At 33.4% G+C, this 14,511-nt stretch overlaps 1 protein-coding gene across 1 annotated transcript in view; it reads left to right on the forward strand.

Annotated features, from left to right (window-relative positions):
• The window catches only part of KIF3A (kinesin family member 3A), an 80,208-nt gene that overhangs the window by 60,223 nt on the left and 5,474 nt on the right, over positions 1-14,511 (forward strand). The window contains exons 9-15 of the mRNA XM_068981022.1: positions 182-379; positions 905-1,079; positions 5,900-5,996; positions 12,706-12,873; positions 13,115-13,295; positions 13,727-13,837; positions 14,329-14,454. Of these exons, the coding sequence (XP_068837123.1) occupies positions 182-379; positions 905-1,079; positions 5,900-5,996; positions 12,706-12,873; positions 13,115-13,295; positions 13,727-13,837; positions 14,329-14,454 (1,056 nt within the window). The remainder of the gene's footprint in view (positions 1-181; positions 380-904; positions 1,080-5,899; positions 5,997-12,705; positions 12,874-13,114; positions 13,296-13,726; positions 13,838-14,328; positions 14,455-14,511) is intronic.

A 14,511-nucleotide genomic window follows, 5' to 3' on the forward strand; every position in this document is an offset into this window, starting at 1 on the left:
TATCAGTTCATGTCCAGTTCTATTTCTTCTCTACCCTCAGCCACTTCCCTTCCAGTATTATTTTGAAGTGAATTCCAGATATCATTAGAGTTTTTACTGTTAAAATACTTTTTTTTAACTTTGGGAAGAATATTCTGTATTTTTTTGTTTTAGCTTTACTTCTGTCTCTGTTTATTGCTAGGGTTCAGAAAGACAAGCAAAAACTGGAGCTACTGGACAGCGCCTAAAAGAAGCTACAAAAATCAATCTTTCGCTTTCCACCCTTGGTAATGTTATTTCTGCCTTGGTTGATGGAAAAAGCACTCATGTGCCTTATCGTAACTCTAAGTTGACTCGTCTTCTTCAGGATTCCTTAGGAGGAAATTCAAAAACCATGATGGTAAGACTTAATTGGTGGTTTAGTTACCATCAGGAAAATTTTAAGATTCTGATTGATGCCAGCAGTTGATATTCATAACATTTTAAAAACTGTCGATTATTTTACTTTTTAAAATTTATGGTTATTTTTGTTAGCACACCATGTGTGCTAGCCTATAATTGGATTGTTTGGAAACCCATGGGGTGATGCCCTCTTTTTCACAGCCAGAGTGGAAGTATGTTCCAGAATTCTTTGGTATATGCGTAGTGGTAGTGTCGATTTTAAGTGTGTTGGAACTTCCCTGGTAGTCCAGTGAGTGATTGAGACTTCGTGCTTCCATTGCAGGGGATGCTGCAGTTTCCATCCCTGGTCAGGGAACTAAGATCATGCATGCCATGCAGCGTGGCCAAAATAAAAATAAAGTTTAAAAATTAAAATGTAATAATAAAAATAATATTATAAATATTATTTATTTATAAAAATAAATTAAAGTTTTTAAACTGTATCATGTGTACAGCAAAATGCTTTGTGTTCCTAATTCAACAGTGTGCAAATATTGGGCCAGCAGATTACAATTATGATGAAACCATCAGTACGTTGCGGTATGCTAATCGTGCTAAGAATATTAAAAATAAAGCTAGAATTAATGAGGATCCAAAGGATGCTTTGCTTCGTCAGTTTCAGAAGGAAATAGAAGAACTGAAAAAAAAGCTTGAAGAAGGTAACATTTTCTTGAAAATATTAATCTTAATGTTGGTTAAAAATGTGTTTTTAACCAATAAGTGTTCTAATAAAACCACCTATTAAAAATTCTCTGAACCTCTGATACTGATGTTTAAGGGAATATTTTTGCAAAGTAACTTGCTACTTAACATTATTAAGCATTTTCACATTAAGCTCAAGTAAAATTGTGTAATATTTGTGCAGTGATTTAAAAATTCATTTGATTTAAACCTCCATCTCAGTCCTCATGATCTTCTGTAAAGATTTCATAAGACCACTTATTAAACAAGTTTTTGATTTTCTCTATATGAGTGAGTTCTACCATACATGTAGTTAGTTATTATGACCAGAGTTCTTTGTAATAGATGTCAGGCACTATTATTTGAAGTAAATAAAGCAATCACAGAGTTATGTGTAAACCTAGTTTGTTGTTTGTTATTGTTGTTCAGTTGCCAAGTTGCATTCCACTCCTTGCAACCCCATGAACTGCAGCACATCAGGCTTCCCTGTCCACTGTCTCCTGGAGTTTCCTCAGATTCCTGTCCACTGAGTCAGTGATGCTATCTAACCATCTCATCCTCTGCTGCCCCCTTCAATCTTTCCCAGCATCAGGGTCTTTTCCAGTGAGTTGGCTGTTTACATCAGGTGGCCAAATTATTGGAGCTTCAGCATCAGTCCTTCCAATGAGTATTCAGGGTTTGTTTCCTTTAAGATTGACTGGTTTGATCTCCTTGCAGTCCAGGGTCCTCTCAAGAGTCTTCTCCAGCACCACAGTTTTTTATGGTCCAACTCTGACATCCATAAATGACTACTGGAAAAACCATAGCTTTGACTATGTGGAACTTGGTTGGCAAAGTGATACCTCTGCTTTTGTATCTCTGCTTTTTCATATGCTGTTGAGATTTGTCATAGCTTTCCTTCCAAGGAGCAAGTGTCTTTTAATTTCATGGATATAGTCACCATCTGCAGTGATTTTGGAATCCAAGAAAATAGAATTTGTCACTGTTTCCACTTTCTCCCCTTGTATTTGTCATGAAGTGATGGGACCAGATGCCATGATCTTAGTTCTTTTAATGTTGAGTTTTAAGCCAGCTTTTTCACTCTCCTCTTTCACCGTCATCAACAGGCTCTTTAGTTCCTCTTCACTTTCTGCCATTAGAGTGGTATCATCTGCATATCTGAGGTTGTTGAAACTTCTCCCAGCAATCTTGATTCCAGCTTGTGATTCATCAGCCCAGCATTTCGCATGATATACTCTGCGTAGAAGTTAAATAAAGTGACAATGTACAGCCTTGTACTTCCTTCCCAGTTTTGAACCAGTCAGTTGTTTTGGTTCTAACTGTTTCTTCTTGACCTGCATCCAGGTTTCTCAGGAGGCAGGTAAGGTGGTCTGGTATTCCCATCTCCTTAAGAATTTTCCACAGTTGTGATCCACACAGACAAAGGCTCTAACATAATCGGTGCATTGACTGCTCATGTAAACCTAGTTTGCTGTAAGTAAAAATTGATTGCATGGCCTTGAAAATATGCTTTCATATTTAAATTTGAACATGAGATTCTATTTTGGAAATCCTTTTCTGACAAGATATAATGTTAGATGTTTAGAAAATTTGAAGACCTTGTCATGAGGGTGAGAAATTTACCAACCATTGTTAGGTGGTCAGTAACTCCCTGAATCTTCATGCTATGAACTAGCTGGCACAGGGCTCCTTTACATACCTGGTGAATAAAGGGCTTTGAAATTGCCTCTCTCCAGTCTATGGGGAAGCTGGTTAAATCAGATGTAAAATCCAGATCCAGACATCGCAAACATTTGAAGAAGGTGCTGATTCAATAAATTTGAGTAAGATTATTGAGGAAGAGCTATAATTTAGCTGCCTCTTAGATAATGGAATTTGGTATTTTAACTGTGACCACTAGGTGGTATTTATAGTCAGTATGTTTCAAAGATGTAAAATTTCTTAGATTTGTTAGTATTGAGTTCATACCTTTATATTTCTGACCCAGTTTTTGCATTTTAAAAATTGTGGTAAAATATATACTACATAACATAAAATTTACCATTTTAAGTATTTTTGTGTGAAGTTCTGTGGCATTAAGTACATTTGGCAGTGTTCTGCAGCTGTCACCACCATCCATCTCCAGGACTTTTTAATAATCCCAAAATGAACCTCTCTCTGTACCCATTAAATGCTAAATCCCCATCCCTCTCTCTCCCTCAACCCCTGGTAACTGTTATTCTACTTTCTGTCTCTATGAATTTGACTATTCTAAGTACCCCATATAAGTAGAATCATACAATGTCTCCTTTTGTGTCTGGCTTATTTTACTTAGCATAAGGTCCTCAGTAGTCATCCATATTGTGGCGTGAGTCAGAATTTTCTTCCGTGTTTCTTTTTATCCTTCCATCTGTTGATGTATACTTGGGTTGCTTCTACCTTTTGACTGTTGGGAATAATGGTGTTATGAATGTGGGTGTACAAATAACCTGTTCGAGTCCTTGCTTTCAGTTCTTTTGGATATATATCCAGAGGTGAAGTTGCTAGATATATGGTAATGCTAACTTTATTTTTAATAAACTTCATTTTATTTACACTCTTAGGACATTTCTTATAATCCAGTTAATAGAGTTGATCATAGGAGTAATCTAAAAATAGGCAAAAATATTAAAAGAATAACTTTTAAACTTTTATTTCAAAATAATTTTAGGTTTATAGAAAACTCACGAGTATAGCAAGGAGAGTTCCTATGTACCTGTTACCCAGCTTCTCCTGATGTTAACATCGTACATAATCATGTAAGATGATTATCACACCAGGAAATTTACGGTGATACAGACTTATTAACTAATCCATAGATTCTTACTAGAATTTTGACAGTTTCCTCTTTACTGCCCTTTTTTTGTAGTTCAGGATCCAGTTATAGATCATGCATGGCATTTATTGATAGTTGTCATGTCTGTTTAATTTCCTTCAGTTTCTGATTCCTCAGTCTTTGTAATCATGACATTTTGGAAGAGTATTGGTCATATATTTGTAGAATATTCCTCAATTTGAATTTATCTGTAGTTTTCTCATAATTATTCTGCAAATTTTCACCACTGAAAGATCCCCTGGAGAAGGGAAAGGCTAGGCACTCCAGTATTCCGGCCTGGAGAATCCCATGGACCGTATAGTCCATGGGATTACAAAGAGTCAGACACGACTGAGTGACTTTGACTTTCACTTCTCATAATTATGCTGCAGATTTTCTCCACTGTAAATTTATTTTATTATTTCCTTTGTAATTAATTTATATCTTGTGGAGATATACTTTTGACATTATACAAAACTTCTGTTTCTCATCATACTTTTCTTCCACTAATTTTAGCATCCAACAGTAGTTCTGTGGATTTGTTCAGTGATAATGTTTTCTTCCCATTTTTCTTTCTAATGTTTAGTGTTCTGAATTTTAGTGTAAGGAAGATCAGTCTCCTCTCCCCTGTTTGATTATTTTTTAATGTCAGTATGGATTCATGGGTATTTATTTTAGTCTGTGGGTGTATAATACAGTAATATTACTTATTTCGTTGTTCAAATTGTTCCAGCTTTGGCCATTAGGAGATCTTTCAGGGTAGTTCCTGTATCCTTTCAGCATGCTCTCATCAGTTTGCTTGCTTATCACTTCTTCATTTTCTGGCACCACAGGTGTTTGGGGCTCATTTTTATATTTTCCTTACCTTGTTCTTAAAATCATCTGTTTCTCCCTGGTTCCTTTCATCAGAGAATGGTATTTAGAAACCAAGATATAGGCATTGGGTGTACTCATTGCTGCCAGGGTGTTATTGTTTCTGGACCTGAAGAAATATATGTTTAATGAATTTCTTCTCCCAAGACTGTGAATTCTTTCCACTTTTTGGTTTTTAGGTTCAACTGTTAGGATTAGTGTATATTTTACTCCCTCCCACCCAGTTATTGTTATTTTCCTAGACATTTCATATGTGGACAGTGGTAATTTTAAATAACTACTTTGAAGGTGCCATAGTACTGATTTGCATTAATATTAGCTTTATAATTTCCTTTAAAAAAATTTTTTTTAAATTAACATATTTGTTGTACAAATAAGCCCTTCTATTACTTGATGCGATATAGTCCTAAGAGTGGGATCATGTGTTAGATGACAGTTGTATGGCTCTTAAAATATAAAAAGGTTGAATAAATTATTTAAAGCCTTAGAGATTTTCCTGGTGGTCCAGTGGATAAGACTCCATGCTCTCAATGCAGGGGGTCCAAGTTCAATATCTGATCAGGGAACTAAGAGCCCACGTACCGCAACTAAGCCTGTGCGCCATAACTACAGAGCCCACGTGCTCTAGAGCCTGCCAGCCGCAACTGGAGAAGCCTGCACATGGTAACGAAGACCCAGTGCAGCCAAAAAATAAAGAAGCAAAAGAAATGAGCCAGTGAGATGTGGCATTTATAAAAATAAATAAATGAAATCTTAAATAGAAAACTGAGGAAAAAATGCTTTCCAAAAGTGATCATATTTTTCAAACATTGAAATAATACCTCTAACATGTAACATTTAAAACTGTAAACTAATCACTTGAAAGTTTAAATAGGTCTAGGTCTTACTTCTCTTTAGGAACTTTAAAAATAAAACCTCTGTGTATATCATATCTGTTTCTGAGGCTAACATATCTGATATACTCTCTAGGAATATTAAAATAAGGTTTGTTTAGGGCACAAAAACTTAATGAAGAAAGTTGATATAGGCGTTTCCTGAATAGGCAGTGACCTGGTACAGAATAAATATCATTGTATTAAATTTCTGTTCAAGGGGAAGAAATATCAGGCTCTGATATCAGCGGTTCAGAGGAAGAGGATGATGAAGAGGGTGAGGTTGGAGAAGATGGAGAGAAAAGGAAAAAAAGGAGTAAGTTCATTTCAGTGTTCTAGAAATTAAATGAGATTGCTGCCTAATGATGGTTTAACATTCCTAAGGCTGTTGAGTACATGCTTTTTATTTTGCCATTTTTTAATTGTGGTAGCAGTTTGAACAGAGGATTTGCCATATACCTGGTTAACTTTGCATTATTTTTTCCTCCTATACTGATCTGTTACTTCTAGATGAATCAGCATACAGTATGTTCTAGTTTTTTGTACTACTTAGAATTATAAAAATCTGTGATAGTGTATATTCCATTTTTAAATTTCATGTGGGATTTTAATGTGGGACTTTTATCTGTGTTAGAAATCTGAATACTTTAGGAAGTTAAGATACTGTGAATTTTTTTCAAATATGATTAAGCTTTAGAAGTTATTGAATTTTTAATAAATTTGTAGAAGGATTCTATTATATAATAGCATGTAAAATGTATTTTCTTTATAAAATGTACTGATCTGTTAACAGTGTTTGTTTCCAAGTATCAATTAAAGCTGTATATTGTGATAAAGATATAGATGACAGTGCAAAAGAGAGAGACACATTAAAATGGCCTACATTTCAGATCTTTTTATCTGAATATTTATTTCAGAACTCTCTTCCATTAATGTGGATCATTGTTTTCGAGCTGGTGCATATTTTGCTTGTCTTATTAAAATGTTCTTGCTGAAAAGAACTCATCACTGTTTGATCAGGTGTCCCAAATTTAAAAGCCATAGAGAATCCTTCAAAAGGCAGGAAAAATATAATTTAGAGCAAGAGTTGGCAAGTAGTCTGCTGACCAAAATCAGCCCACCACCTGTTTTTGTGAATATAGTTTATTAAGCAGCCATGTTCATTTGTTTACATACAGTCTACAGCCGTCTTCACATGCGTCTGTATGGCCTGTGAAGCCTAAAGCACTTATCTTCTGTCCCTTTACAGCAAGTGTTTGCTGATCCCTGATTCAGAGAAACGGTTTTGTGTCCATACCTATTTTTTCAGAGTAAGCTATTCAAAGCTAAGACAGATAATAGATTTGTTTAAAAATGAAAATTTGAATTTAGAAAAATGCTACTGCTTACTTAGTATATTAAAACATTTAATAGTAACCTCTTCCTTCCAGGCTTAGAAATTTTCAAAATTTCAGTAAGCCTTCTAAAGTTCTGCTGTGAAACCTTGAACATGTATATCTGTTAGTTTGATGTTTTGGAGATGAAAGAGTGAAATTGGAGACATACCCAAACTGTTTGTATTAAAGGGTAATTTATCATTCCTATGACTTTAATTGTGCAGGACTTGAAAGCTCAGTTCTTTTAGTTTATCAACGTAAATGGTTTAAATAGACTTACTTGTCACCAAGTGACTTGTTTTTTATTCTTGTCATTCCAAACCTCTGAATTACTATACTTTAAGTGAGTAGTGAGGTTTGCCTACAATGGATACTTGAAGGAATACAGTTTCTAATTCCCCTGTATGGCTTTGTAATTAGAGAATACTACATAGACTGCCAAGACTGATTTTAAGGGAAAGTAAGTTTTGGTTCTTTAATACAAAACTTGATTGTCCTTTAAAATTCTTTCTCTGTGTATGTGTTCATTTTCTTGTCTCCTCTTTCTTTGGTTCCCGTTGGGCTCATTTCTTTGTCTTCCAGGCAGTAGCAGCAGCAGTAGTTCAGACTCCACATGTTCTGTCATAGAGAAACCTCTGGATAAGTTCTTGCCTAGTGAGTGGTAGCTCTTAAATTCTCTAACAGAGCTTTGGCTTTTCCATAACTCATGGGCTTCATTTGAGAAATGCTGCACCGCTCCCTGTCATGACTTAAAGAATATATGTTGGACTTCTGAGTAAAACAAAGCATGTGGTGATTTTTCCTCCCCTCTTCATTGCTTCCCGTTAACCATAATTGTTAAAACATATGCTTAAGCTTATGTTTGAGACAATGGAAGAGAGATTCATGCTTTTGCAGTTGAGATAATGTAAAGAGAGCTAGTAAGCTGTATAAGAGAATAACTTATGGTTCCTTTTCGTGTTTCATCATACATCCTAGTCAGTGCAAGGGACCTACCTATAAAAACAAAATTCTGAATTTCATACAGTACACATTATATTTGGAAGTACAATGGTGCCCATTGTAATATATCTTGTAGTTAAAAAGATTTTATGCTTTGGTGTCCTATTCTTAGGGGTAACTTAAGACCAAAAGCTCCCAAATAAAGAAAAATGTAAACTTTGAAGCAAGTAAAGATAAATTGAATGGTATTTTATATCAAATGACCATTTATCTCTATTTCAGAATGACCTGATTGATTTTAAGAAACTTTCTATGTTATGATTAGAGAATTCCGATCCACAAGAAATTGTGCAGGATCTGTCTTGACTTATTTCAAACCTAAAGCTTTTTCTTAAACCATAATTTAATCGATTATTTTGAAAAGTATTATTAATTTTATTTATATTTTAGTTTCAGAAGAAAAGAGAATTGATGCTTTCTTGTACTGGCTTGCAGCTTACTGCTTTTTAAAGCATTATCTATATATTCTTACCTTTCCAAAACTAATAACAAAAACATTTGGTTATTCTCATGCTTTTAGCTTTCTAGAGGAAGAATTCTCAGAATATTAGGAATTATTTTCTCTATTGTTCTTATATTTTTTAAAGGCAATTAATTTTATAAGCTAACTCAAAAGACATGACGTTGCTTTAGAAACCACATAGAAGTCTCATTCTGTATATTATACATTGCTAAATGTAAGAAAATATCTGAGTGGGAGGTACTATAATTTTCTGTTTTAAAATTTTACCTTAATTCTTAAAAAGTATTTACATGAAAATTTGTTATGAAATGAATTCTAGTTCAAGCAGTTTTAGTTACTCTTTGTGTACCTAGTGTATAATGTTAAGTTCTTTTGTTGCACTGTGGGTATGTTGATGACGTGGAAAGATGGTTGCCCCAGCATGTGGTTGCTGTGTGTAACATGTATGTACCTTCCTTTTTAAAAATATGAATGGCCCTTTTTTTTTAGGTGTTGTTTGCTTGAATCAATTGATCATTTACTTCTGTACAATCATTATAATTACCCTTAACAGTCTACTAATAGATTGAATGCAAGTTTGTTACTGTACAGGTGTACTTCACTTTATGCAATAAGCATTTCTTGAAAATGCTTATAAATCAAGTTGGGAAATCAGTTGTATTGGGAGAATTGCTGTCTTTAAAAATTATTTATTAAGTGCTTTTGTTAGTCACATGATCACTGCAAATTTCTCTAGTTTGTTTAGTTGGTTGAAGGTTTTGCGTTCGATTTTCTTAAAGGGGGGCACACCTGTAATGTATCCTTATTAGAGGTCATTGAATTGGGAAATTTTGAAAATGGACAGTGTGACTTTTGCTACTTTTAACTTACTAATTTTTAAAATTGGCTTTATTTCCTGTTTTGCTCTTTATATTACTTGGCCAGGTCTTAGCAGGTTCCCAATTCCATGTCCTCCATTTGTTGCTCAGCTGTTATATTTGCAAGTTTGGGAGTCAAGGTTGATTAGAAATATGACTAAATTAATCTTACTATCCTTGCTTAAATTATCATCTCTGATTATGTTGAATATACTTTTCTTTTTGCATAAAACTGCTCTATTTCAGTTTGTATATAATTTTACTCCTATACTTAAACTATAAATAAATGCTATAATACATTTTTCTTTGTTTTACAAAAGAAATAATGTTTTTTTCTTTTTTCCTCTTCATCTCTGTGCATATGCTTCCTGTCTCCGATTTGCTTACTACTACTTGTTGAAAGATCAAGCAGGTTGGTGTGATTGATTTGCACTCCACGTGGTACAATTATTTAAACTATAGAGAACTTTGTTATTTAACCACATTACAATTTTTTAATTCATTTTTTTACAAGGTAAGTATCTGTCTTGTATTTTAAAGTATCTTTCAGCTTTAGCTTTTTTTAATTCCTTTTTTATTAAATTCTTTTTTAAAAAACTTACTTCAGTTTTTATTAACGAAGGTATTAGGAACATTTTAGTTTCCAAATTACCTTCTTAAGGAAACAATTCTGAACTACAAGCTTTACATTGACAAACGCATTGTATATTCTAGACCTAATTAACAAAATAAACAATAAAAATAAATATATCACCAGAACCACATGGCATAATCATTTCTCTAAATTCTTAAAGACCTAGTAAGCCAAATTTTAGAAATATAAATGATTTCATATATGAGCATTTTTCTCCTTTTTTTTAAAGCGAGGACTCAAATGCCTGGTTATATATGGCCATGAATACTCATGTAATGGAAATGAAGTTAATTCAATTAACAGTTCCTAAAATTCTTCGCTTTAATTTTGCCTTGCTGAAGTCCACCTCAGTTTTGGTTAGAGGATGTGGTAGATGGGAATTAAAGTATTATCACTCCTCTTTGGCTCAGTTAAATATTCTGTGGCATTAACATTCTTTTTAGATTTTTTTTACCTGAAACTTTGTGTTAAATTTTTATAATTTTAGAAGGTTTTTTTTTTTTTTTGGTTGGTTGGTTGGTTTGATTCATTAATATTTTTTTAAATCTTAAAAAAAAAAATCCAAACGTAACTTTTCATAATATCATGTTTTTAAGTGCCTTGTGGAGTTGGTACATATCCACATTTAGCTTACAATAAATACAATTCATCAGACTAATTCTGACTAAAATAATATATTACTTAAATATCAGACTTTTGAAACTGAAACTATGTATATATGGTCATTTTTATGAAATGCTGTGAGAACACAGTAAGATTTTTGCTGCTAAAACATCAGTTTGAAAATATTACCTGAATGATTTTGAATAAGTGAGGCAGTTCAGGCATAGTAGTAGTTCATCAGTAGGCATGTGCTTTTGTATCTCTACACATATTTATATTTTCTTATTTAGGTGCTTTTTAATGCATTTGGAAACTGTGTATTTTTAACTAACAACACAGTTGCAACCCTAGAAGCCTAAAAAAGGAATGTACGTGTGTTGACGGGACCATTTCCTCTATACACATACAGTTTTCACATGTACAATTTTTAATGTATTTGCCATTTTTTCTTCACCATAGTTTTAGAATACTTACTTTATACCTGAACTTACACTTTCCCCCCTCAAATTTCTGAGAAATAGTTACTACTGATGGGAAATTCTTTCTAGGAATTCATTGGGAATAAGAGTTAAATTACTTTTTAATATTACTTTTTAGCAGTATAGTTCAGTGTGTTCAATACAGGTGATTGTGCCAAAAAAGCCAATAGAGTCAGGTCTATATCCTGACTTTGGGATGCAATGAATCACACCACACCAAAGCATGAATTTGGATCAGTGCTTTTGTTTACTCTTTTATTTAACTTATTCATCTTGTGGCTTTAGTTTGCTTTGGACTTATATTTCTGAAGAAGTGAAGGGTAATGTATTTTAAACATTTGGGGGTTTTATATGATTTTAACCCAAAGAATTAAAGCCTGTGAATGATTCATCATCTTGTGGTTCCTGAAAGAGTTTATTCAGATAGATATATCTCCATCATCTTTATTTTTCAGTTCTCTTTCCTTGTCAGCATGTGGGGTTAGTTTTTGGGTGGAGACATTAACAGTTTATAAATTCTTCTACACTCTTCTGTGGTCCTTTGGGAAGGAAGTTAAGAATGACAGAAAGCTTTCAGGAGAGCCTCAGACCAGTTCTACGAAAAATTTGATTGTTTTTTCTGAAGGAAAGTACATTTCAAAGAAATTGTATTACCAGAAATGAATTATCTTTAATTCGGTTTCATAACGAGTTTAATAAGCTGGTTTTTCTTTTTTTATTTTTCATTTTAATTTCATGATTTTGAAATTCATTAAATCTTTAATGAACATTTATTTTATACATATATATAAAACATTGTGTTAGGCATTATAATCAAAATAGTCATTTGGAAATTGTATTTCTAGCTGTATTATTTGATAATATTTCTACTTATATTTCACACTTGAAATGTTTAATCTGACTTGGGGAGATTTAGGATCCTGAATTTGACATAATAAGTTATTTAGTTGTTCATTTAAGATTTGATGATATGTCATAACAGCTCAGCAACTAAAAAATGCCTGGTTAATTACTGTGTAACTGTTACATAATTAGTGTAGCATTACTTCCTTTAAAAGTATGCTATGAAATAAAATATTTTCAAGTAATTTTATCAAGTAAAATTTTTAAAAACCTCTGGAGATATATTCAATGTTAAAAACTACTTGATATAAATTCTCTCTTATTTGTGTGTGACTTTTACTTATTCATTTATTTTAATAAATTTTGTGGGAAGGTGTTTTGAGAAGCAACTTGGTTTTGTACCTGGTTATCAGAAAAAAGTAACTAAATAATGATATTGCTTTTTTGATGAAATATATTATTTGGAGATACAGAGGTCTTTGCTTTTTTATTTATTTGGTTTTCCTGTTAATCTCTCTCTTATTTTTTCCTACTCGTCTCATGTTTCTCTTTTACTTACTTTTGTTCTTAGTTATCATTGCACAGTTGGACAACAGTTTGAATTTAGCAGTTAAAAATCTTAGGAACATAATAAGTAGAAATAAAAAATACTGTTCAGTTGATTTCCTTAAAATGTTGAGATTTGATTTTGTATTCTTGAGGAGTGTATCTTTTGAACATAATGTGTACATCTGAAATACTGACTCTGAAGTGATTGTTGCAATTAAATGACTCAAACAGGTAAAAAGAAAGTTTCCCCAGATAAGATGGTTGAAATGCAAGCAAAAATTGATGAAGAGAGAAAAGCACTTGAAACAAAGCTTGACATGGAAGAAGAAGAAAGAAACAAGGCTAGAGCTGAGTTAGAGAAACGGGAAAAAGATCTTCTTAAGGCCCAGTGAGTATTACTGAATTGAGATGAATTTGTGATTTAAATTTCTGGTTTTTTTCTTACAGTATTCATAAGCAAGAAAATTGAATTGTAATTAAAAGCAATACTACCCAGTTGTGTAATTTGAGAGAGATGTAATTACATTCCTATTTTGAAATTATATATCTAAATTTTTGTTACATTTGGGTAAATTTAGTAGAATAGTACATAATTGATGGATATTGTGTATTCTCATTTTAATTAACAGACAGGAGCATCAGTCTTTGCTAGAGAAATTATCTGCACTGGAGAAGAAGGTAATTGTTGGTGGTGTTGATTTGTTGGCAAAAGCTGAGGAACAAGAGAAACTTCTTGAAGAATCCAACATGGAACTGGAAGAAAGGAGAAAAAGAGCAGAGCAACTTCGTAGAGAACTTGAGGAAAAAGAGGTAATGTGAATTTTTATTGTTGGTTGATGTTTCATCTGAGGTATTTAATTTTATAGTGAAAAGCTGAATGTCTATAATCTTAATAAAATTTTAAAGCATATCTATGGATTGCTTTGAAAGATAATGACTTCCCTGGTGGCTCAGATGGTAAAGCATCTGTCTACAATGCGGGAGACCCGGGTTCGAGCCCTGGGTTGGGCAGATCCCCTGGAGAAGGAAATGGCAATCCACTCCAGTACTATTGCCTGGAAAATCCCATGGACAGAGGAGCCTGGTAGGCTACAGTCTATGGGGTCGCAAAGAGTCGGACACGACTGAGCGACTTCACTTTCACTTTGAAAGATAATACTTGCTAAACATTTATATCATTTGTTAAATAATTAAGTTTTAATGAAGAAAATTATTCTGAAGTTCACCACTTTTTGTCATAGCAAGAACGCTTGGATATTGAAGAAAAGTATACCAGTTTGCAAGAAGAAGCACAAGGAAAGACCAAGAAATTAAAGAAAGTTTGGACTATGCTGATGGCTGCAAAGTCAGAGGTTGATCTCTTAGAAATTACCTATTATTGTTGTTTGAATTTTTTAGCTTTGATTAAGTATGATTATACAGGAGAAGGCAATGGCAACCCACTCCAGTACTCTTGCCTGGAAAATCCCATGGACGGAGGAACCTGGTAGGCTGCAGTCCATGGGGTCGCACAGAGTCAGACACGACTGAAGCGACTTAGCAGCAAGTATGATTAAGAATCCTAAAGGAGTCATAAAGTGTGCTTACAGTTTTACAGAAATGAAATTTTCGCCTTTCGTGCAATTTTAAATTTCATCTGTTAAGCTAGTAAAAATAGTTTATTTCAGCCTTAACTATTAATGTGGTGGAGTAAACAGTGATAGTGTTATATTATTCTGTCCATTGTTTTTGCAAGAGAACTGGGTAAGCTTTTACAAGGTTTCCTAGACTACTGCCCTGTCAGATGAAATTGTTTTGTATTTAAAATCTTACTTGTCCTTAGTATTTTCATTGATTCTGGTAGATGGCTGATCTCCAACAAGAACATCAGAGGGAAATTGAAGGCCTCTTGGAGAACATTCGACAACTTAGCCGGGAACTGAGACTTCAGATGCTTATTATTGATAACTTTATACCTCAGGATTATCAAGTAAGTGGGAAGTTCTCTGACTTAAATATTAGGTCACTTGGCTGGGGTTAAGGACTA

This window comes from Capricornis sumatraensis, chromosome 9 (assembly GCF_032405125.1).
Source record: "Capricornis sumatraensis isolate serow.1 chromosome 9, serow.2, whole genome shotgun sequence".
NCBI lineage: Eukaryota > Metazoa > Chordata > Mammalia > Artiodactyla > Bovidae > Capricornis > Capricornis sumatraensis.